The following is an 8099-nucleotide window of genomic DNA, read 5'->3' as shown; positions in this document are numbered from 1 at the left end:
GCGAGCGGCGTGTACGCTCGGACGGCGCGAGGAAGCGCGCAGCCAGGAAGTGGACGAACAAGGGCCTCGAGCCGCCGCCGAGCCTCCTCCTTCGCGAGACGGAGGAGTACGACCGTCGGCACGGGCGTACGCCCTCCTCGGCCGCGGGCTCGTCCTCCGCCGTGAGATCTTCCCACACCGCGAGCTCTTCCTCTTCCGGCACGGGGCTTCTCCCCGTGAAGAGGGAGTGGTCGGAGGAGTCGGAGGATCCGGAGGAGATCGAGGTCGTCTCCGTCAAGGAGCTGGAGAAGTTTGAGCGCCGAGGGGTCGTCGGGCCCGAAGATTTCGTGGCCGATTTCGACGCGATCGCGGCCACCATTGCCGAACGGAGCTTACGCGAGGAGGCGGAGCGCCGGCGCCACGACGAGGAGCTTGAAGACATCATCCTCAAGCAGGCGGTCGCGGCCAACCTTGCCGCGAAGGACAAGGACGACGAGTGGTGGCGCATCCGCGAGGAGCTGAGGGAGAAGTTCATCGATCTCGTCAGCTCCGACAAGGACTGAGCTCCTCCACCGCGTCGTCCTCGGCCATGAGCTCGTCCATTTTGGTATACCAACCTCGGCCTCGCCGCTGCGAGATCCCCCACCCCCCTCTAGTAGTAGTAGTAGTAGTAGTAGAATGTAGTATGTATGATAATGTGGTATGTGATGATGAACTATGAATGATCATGTAGTATGTGATGAACTAGTGTGGTTGCAATTTCTCCCGTGAAGCACCTTTTCAAATTATGCAGTTTCATATATGGGTTCTACTCTGCCTTGCACGATTTCGACCCGCAAAACAGTTCTTCGTCGAACTGTAAGCGCCTTATGCGGGTCGCGGTTTTACGGGGTCTGCTAGAGATGTTCTAAGAAAACAAGGAAATAGGCTGCACAGAGCCTTCTGCTTTTTTAGACAATCTTTTTAAAGTAGTTCAAAGCGCAACCTTAACATGGTTGGTCCATTACCAATTTACCATCACAATCAACCAGGTACACAAACGAGATGTTCCACAGATTGGCGGGGAACTTATGGCGGTGTAACATATGCACAGATGAATGACACACCCTGCACACACTAGCCACTACTCACTACTAGCCCCAAGCCTCAGACTCTCCACCGTCTTCCCATGCAATGTTCTAAGCTCAAGCCTGTTCACAGCTACTATAAGTACAAACAATAACAGACACTACATAATTTCAATCTGGAGCAGCGAGAATCAGGTCACGACGCCACATCAGTCATGGATCGAGAAATTGAAATGATCGGAGAATGGGGTCGATTCAGCAGCGGAAGCGGATGACGATGCAGGAGATGTCGTCCTTGCTCTTCCTCGCGAGCGCCTCGGTCGTCAGCCGCTTTGCTGCTGCCTGAGGGTCCTTTGTCGACTTCACGAGGTCCACAGCTTCCTGGTTCTTCATCACCTGGATTAATTCAGCAAAGAGATGCAGGTTTAGGAAATGATTTGTGAACATAACAGAGCTGTTAAATACAGATGAATCAGCCTGGAAGCGGGTTATGCACTTATTATAAGATGATGATGAACAAGAAACTGGAAGATGCAGAACTCCAACCAAATGATGATGTTTTTTCAGAAAGCAGGGCGAAAAGAAAAAATACAAGGACTGATGAAGCATAATGAAAGGGAGGTAAGCATGAGAACAATGCAAGAAATGGTGTGTAAGAAGTTATAGTACAAACCTTCCATAATCCATCGCTGGCAAGTATGACGAACTCTATACTTGAGTTTATGGGTACATGCCTAATGTCAGGTTCCGAACTCAAGTGTGTCTTGAGGCTATGGTCACCGAACGCCCTTGCGACAGCGAGTTGGCCATTTACGCGAGGGACATCACCTGTCATCAAGTCAAAGAGTACAATTATACCTTGTTTAACTAGGAACAATAATGAGACATAGAAAAGAAAAACAGAACAATGATGAGACAGTTACACAATAGAAATCATACCAGGAAATGTTGTGACAAAGCCGCCCTGCTGTTCAATCCTCTGCCTTTCATTAGATATATGGGGTTCATGGTCCACGGTGATCTGATTAGCAGCACCCCGTTCACATAAAACGGCCCTCGAGTCACCTACGTTTGCTATCCACATATCCTTGCCATCAACTACAATAGCAGTAACTGCTGTTGAGCCGCCTGGTCCAAGTTGCTTGGCATTTTCCAGAATATATTTGTTTGTAGAGCCATATGCATTTTTAATCGCTTCTTGAGGGTCGGTCCAGAAGAGAGGCTGCGCCAATACCGAAAGGGAAACCGTCAGCGGATCCATAATGCAAAATAAGAAGGATCAAATATTGATATGAGATCAACACTTCTGATATTGCAGGAACTGAACAGAACCAAGATTAAGAGCAAAATACCTCTTTGAGTATGTTGGAGAAAAGGTTAGCTCTCAAGTAACTGGGCACACGATCACCCAGATGGCCGTCGAAAATGGCGAAGAGGCCAAGCTCATGGTTCTTATCGCACTTGTACTCTGCTACATGGTAGTCCTCCATGTCATGGCCAGATTTCCCTTCAACCAAGTGGAATCCATGCGTCACCTTGGTGCTCGATTGCTTACTCCGCCCCTTGCCAGTATCAGTAGATGATGAATTAAGACATGCTGCACTCTGTCATACAGAGATCAGAGAAAGCAAGCATAATGTCAGTATATTATTATTCAGACTGGCCATAAACAGGACCAACAAAAGGAAAATGGTAACAACATAAAAGAGCATGCCAAAAAATGGTGTTTTACTGTACAATCTGTGCTGGCAGCATATCAGGTCGAGACTCGAGACACTTTTTCTCATTTCCCAAAGAAACAATATGTTTAGTGCAGGAACAAGAAAAATGTCACAGATCCCAATCCTTAGAAAAATGAGAACAGTCTCGCCCATATCTGAAAAACGCAATAGATTCACAAGCAACAGAGTTCCATGCTCATCAACCAGGCTCGTATGGCGGTGTGCATAGGCCAGGGGGTAATCCTCCTTTTCGAAGGAAAAAAAATCAAACAGGCTCGTAAATGGTAACTAATGAGATTTTCAGTAATCTAACAAACTGAACCCCCTCCCCCCGTCCCTATTTTTGCGAGAACGAATTGACCATTTTAAGAGTTCAAAACTTACACCTTCCTCTGTTGATTTTTTTTTTACACAAATCGACACAATAAGCCAGCAATTTTGAAACAGATATAGAGCACGGAGCCTTCGTAGGTCCTAGTATTATATAACCAAATCGAAGGTAGCAGTGCGTGATTCCTTGCGGGTTTTGCTTAAGGCTAGTGGAGTAGTAGTAGTAGCTAGACTAGACTGGGAGTAGACGCGGTGCAAGGAAAGGAAGGGTCCAAAAGGTGGACAGGTTGCTTACGGCTGGCATGACTTGCGTGCGTGCCGCACCCGCACCAGGTCAAAAAGTGGGAGCGATGCTCCCAAAGTCCAACTTGGCTTGGAACTTGCCAACCCAACTAAGCCTTTCAAATTATTTTTCTTTTCTTTTCCCCCTCAAAAAAAAATTTATTTTTCTTTTCCTTTTTTCTTTTTGAGAAACCAAAGCTTTCAAATCCTGTGACTCCAAGTTACACCAGTTGCAACTCTTTCTTGCCCGTTTTACCAAATTTAATTTAACCGCCGCCAAAAAGTTAAAAAATAAACTCCTAACCAACAAGAAAAGCAAATCATTGTGGTACTAATCGCTCGAAAATTCCTCTGATTGCAGTAGATAACGATTTCTGGCAGAGAAATCGGATGAATTTTTACGAGTTCACACGCAGATCAACCCAACCAAACCTCTCCTCCGTATTCGATCAATCAAACACCCCCAAAACATAAAAAAAAAAAGTAGCAGCATATAACTATACGCGTTGAAGGAGAAACTTTTGTATTAATCGCCGAGAGAAGAGGAAGCGATTAAGCCCCGGCAGGGCGGGGTGGATGGTTACCCGGATCATGTTGAGTATGTCGGGCCGCTTACGTCCGCCGCAGGAGGAGGAGGAGGAGGAGGCGGCGGAGGGGGAGCAGGACGCGGAGGACGTCGACACCGTCTGCCGCTCCATCCGGCCGACCATACGCCAAGAAGAACGAGCAACCGCCGCTGGCCCGCGCCCCGCAGGCCACAGCCACGAGACGGAGAGAAAGAGAGAGGGGAGAGGGAGAAACTTGGTCGAGAAGACGAGACGAGGCAGCGGCACACGGGTGGGGGTGGGAGTGGGAGAGAAAGATGGAGAGATCTTTTGGGTTTTATTGTGGACTCCGCTGGGCTGGTGGCGATGTGTGTGTGACGACGGGGTTGGCGTCTGGCGGGACGATTCCGTGGCCGGGCGACACTTGTGGTGGGAAGGCGAAGACCGGGAAAAGTTTTGCGGGAGCGGAGTCGTCGGTTGCTGCTCAGGTCGATGATTGTAGCATTTGTGGTGGGTGCCACTACAAGAGGATGAGGAGGAGGGGGGAAATCGGCGGATCAACTGGCAATGGCAATGCACGGCCGGCGTGGTATATATATAGCCACGCCATGTGGACTGTTTTTTCTTCCATAGCCGGTTTCTTGACATGCTTCGGTTCATTGCGCCCCGGACCGGCACCGGTTGCCTCTCCTATGGTACATGGTCGAGGCGGGCCTCATCTCCTCCCTACCATTTTCTTTCCTTCTCTGGAACAGGCGGCATATGGAAGTCAAGGAGGTGATTGCCGGAAATGCCGAGCGGTATGCTGCCGATCTCTCCCCCTCATAGGCGCATATGTTCCCCTTGTTTTTTTCTAAATCTTGAGGAACAGGGTTGGATGGCCAGCTCATGTATCCGTGTGTGTGTGGACATATTTGTGAATGGATAGTGTGTCGGATTTGCGTTCCGCTGTTGGATATGCCTTTAGAACGCATCTCCCGCAATGTTGTAAACACATAGTAGCGTGCTGGTAGGACCATGTTAAATATTTAGATGAAATCCCAAGTGCAAGTATATGGTTGCAAGTTCAGACACTAGCCATGGTCTATTTTTCTATCATTGTTTTCTCTCTAAAAATTGTGCAACTTCAGTCCAGAATACTGGAACTCTTTCGACGACAAAGGCCTGCAAGAATCACCTTTAAATTAGCATTCTTCCCGTGGGTTTTTTTTTTGAGGGAAAGCCTTCATGGCGCATTTATTGATTTTTCAACATAGTTACATCTTGAATTACATCCGAAACAATAAAGCTAGGTGGTTGATCGTCCTAGAAAATTACAGAATTTATAGTAAAAGCATGTCTAGCTAGATTGTGCGCCACATATTTTGCTTCCCGTTTGCAGTGTTGCAATGAAAAATTTCCTATCCTGTGAGCAATTTGAAAGCACTCCGCAAGGATCGCTGAGTAAGGACTCCATATTTGAGTGACTCCATTAAAAGCCTCAACTAGTTCCAATGAGTCTGTTTCTATAATAATTGGCGAGCATCCGATTCTTTCCACGAGATTTAACCCCATCCGGAGAGCCAAAGCTTCGGTTGTTGTTGCATCATGGATGTGCCGAAGCGGTTCGCAAGTACCAGCAATCGCTTCTCCAGCATCGTTACGAATGACCGCACCCGCTCCTCCTGAGCCATCAATGTAAGTTGCATCAGTGTTAAGTTTGTAAGTCTGCTTAGGCGGCTTGGTCCATGACACTTCATGTGGTACTGATTTCGCACTAGCAGCACCAAAGTTAGGCGCCAAAGCTTGAATACTGAAAGCCGATCGCATCGGCGGTGCCACATGCGCACCTTTTACGAATTCTCTCCGCTGCCACCAAATATACCAGGCTCCCGTGATAACCATCTCTTTTAATCCGACGTGACCAAGGATAGGAGATTTGTTGCCTGGACGTCTCAAGAGTTCTTCCAAAACCACTGAACCCGACCTGTCAATTCTTGTAGCGTCCTCAATGATGTCCAGTAAACCAACAGAGTTCCAAACTTGCTTCACACGAGCACATGTGAACATCAGGTGCTTGATGTCTTCTGCGCCCATTGAGCAGACCGGACATTGGCCCAAAGTGGGTATATTTCTATTTGCCAATACGGCTAATCCCGGTAAAATTCCATGCAGAGCCTTCCATGCAAAAATCTTGATCTTACTAGGAACATGAAGCTTCCATAGTGTATCCCAAACAGGGTTGCGAGCAGAAGCCCCTTGGCCATCTGGTCGGGTGAGTCTGTGACGATGGGCATGATCCCACTCAATATAATATGCAGAGAACAGAGAAAACATATGACCGTGTATGATGCCATGCCACAAAGTCGTCCTGTTGATGTTCACTCAGAGGAATACGTAAGATTCTCTCAATATCCACTGGATAGAAGATGTCCTGAAGCAGTTGTACATCCCAATTCCCAGAGGCAGGGTCAATAAGCTCATTTACTGTTTTAAGGAGAACATGGCCCTTCGGTGTTTGTACCATACGATTTGGGCTCCCAGGAACCCAGTGATCTTCCCAGATGTTTATCATGTTACCTGATCCCACTCTCCAAATGTGTCCCCTTCGGAAAGTACTAAGTCCGGCCACAATACTTTGCCAAGTAAAAGATGAACCCTTCTTTGGCCCCGCCTTCAGAAGATTACAGTTGGGATAATATTTTGCTTTTAGGACTTGGGCACATACCGAATCTGAATTTGATAATAGTCTTGGTCGCCTATGAGGGAAAAGGCAGAGACTATCTACATTCGAAACCGGATGAAACGTAATCAAGTGCGCGAGACCGAGGGGAGTGTGCACTTCTATTTGAGTTGGATGGCGCGAATTAACCAACTAGACATACCAGAGGACGAATCGGGCATGAGGTCGAATAGGTGAAGAACATGCACATGAATAAAAAAAGAGTACATGTGATACAAAGTTTTATTAAAATATAGTAAAATGGATTAAAACTCATTAAATCCCTATAAAATGCTAAAAGATGGGTAAAATGGAGTTAACACTTTTCTTTTAAGAAATATTGGATATGGTGTACAACATGACATGTACACACTTATGTAGCTATGACTGGCTGGAGCCACCCCTTAGTTTTTTATTGGCATAAACGTCATCTCTCACTTTAGAATCCACCTTGGTTAAATCAAAATATGCATGACGTCAAATTTAATGTTTGGCATTCCCTTAGAAACTGTTATTCGACACACTTGTGTGTTTTTCACCTAGGTTGGTAAGTTTTACCGCTCTGTTTTGGGGGCGAAGAACGAACATCGGGGTCTTACTATGATTTAGGTTGAGAACAATGTTCTTGCTTACTAAAGCCATGGTTAACCATTTTTCAATGATAGAAATTTTTGGACTACAGGTTTTAGGTGCTCATGATTCCATTTTTAGCCAAAAATGGTATTTTTGGTGGAATTTGAATCTGGAGACTGTGTGTTTGTGTACAATTTCCATAAAATTGTCTTGGTGATGGAGGAATTGTAGGAGCTATATGCAACCCCTAAAGCATGAGCAAAGGTGTGTGAAGAAAACTTAGAGCTGATCCTCAAATGAATGACAAAAGAGCTAATAGAGGAGGCCAAAAGAGGCAATAAAGAAGGTATTGTGAATGTAATCTTCGACGTTTATGCTTCCTCGGGTGTAGCAGCTCTACATCTACATTGCCTCTCCCTTCGGCTTCCGCTACATCGACTACTTCATCCTCACCAACATCTACATGTGTTGCTACTCTTCCCCCGTGAATTATTCTTGCACTGCTAGGAAAATGCTTATAGTGGGGTCATATTAGTAGCGAGCAGGCGACCCAGTAACTGGTATTTTGGGCAGATACAAGTGGCGGGTAGGAAATTATGACCACCATTGGTGTGTACACATCAGTGGCGGGGTTATTGACCGGAGAGGTGTCTCGGTCATGTCTACATAGTTCTCGAACCCGTAGGGTCCGCACGCTTAATGCTCATTGACGATATAGTGTTATATGAGTTATATGATTTGGTGACCGAATGTTGTTCGAAGTCCCGGATGAGATCACGGACATGACGAGGAGTCTCGAAATGGTCGAGAGGTAAAGATTGATATATATAGGACGATGGTATTCAGACACCGAAAGTGTTTCGGGATGCACCGGGTAGCCATCGGGCCACCGAAAGGGGTT

The 8099-nt window shown here is 46.7% G+C and overlaps 1 protein-coding gene across 1 annotated transcript; it reads right to left on the bottom strand.

The window, feature by feature from the left end:
* Positions 1-939: 939 nt before the first annotated feature.
* Positions 940-4461, bottom strand: LOC119365426 (probable protein phosphatase 2C 44). Its single transcript, XM_037631060.1, has 5 exons — positions 3964-4461; positions 2399-2650; positions 1986-2268; positions 1720-1874; positions 940-1442 (listed from the first exon to the last, which is right to left on the bottom strand). The coding sequence occupies exons 1-5, from the start codon at positions 4087-4089 to the stop codon at positions 1302-1304; spliced, it is 957 nt and encodes a 318-aa protein (XP_037486957.1). The 5' UTR covers positions 4090-4461; the 3' UTR covers positions 940-1301.
* Between the last annotated feature and the right edge of the window lie 3638 nt (positions 4462-8099).

Source organism: Triticum dicoccoides, chromosome 2B (genome assembly GCF_002162155.2).
Source record: "Triticum dicoccoides isolate Atlit2015 ecotype Zavitan chromosome 2B, WEW_v2.0, whole genome shotgun sequence".
NCBI lineage: Eukaryota > Viridiplantae > Streptophyta > Magnoliopsida > Poales > Poaceae > Triticum > Triticum dicoccoides.
This window is presented reverse-complemented; position numbering and strand designations above follow the sequence as displayed.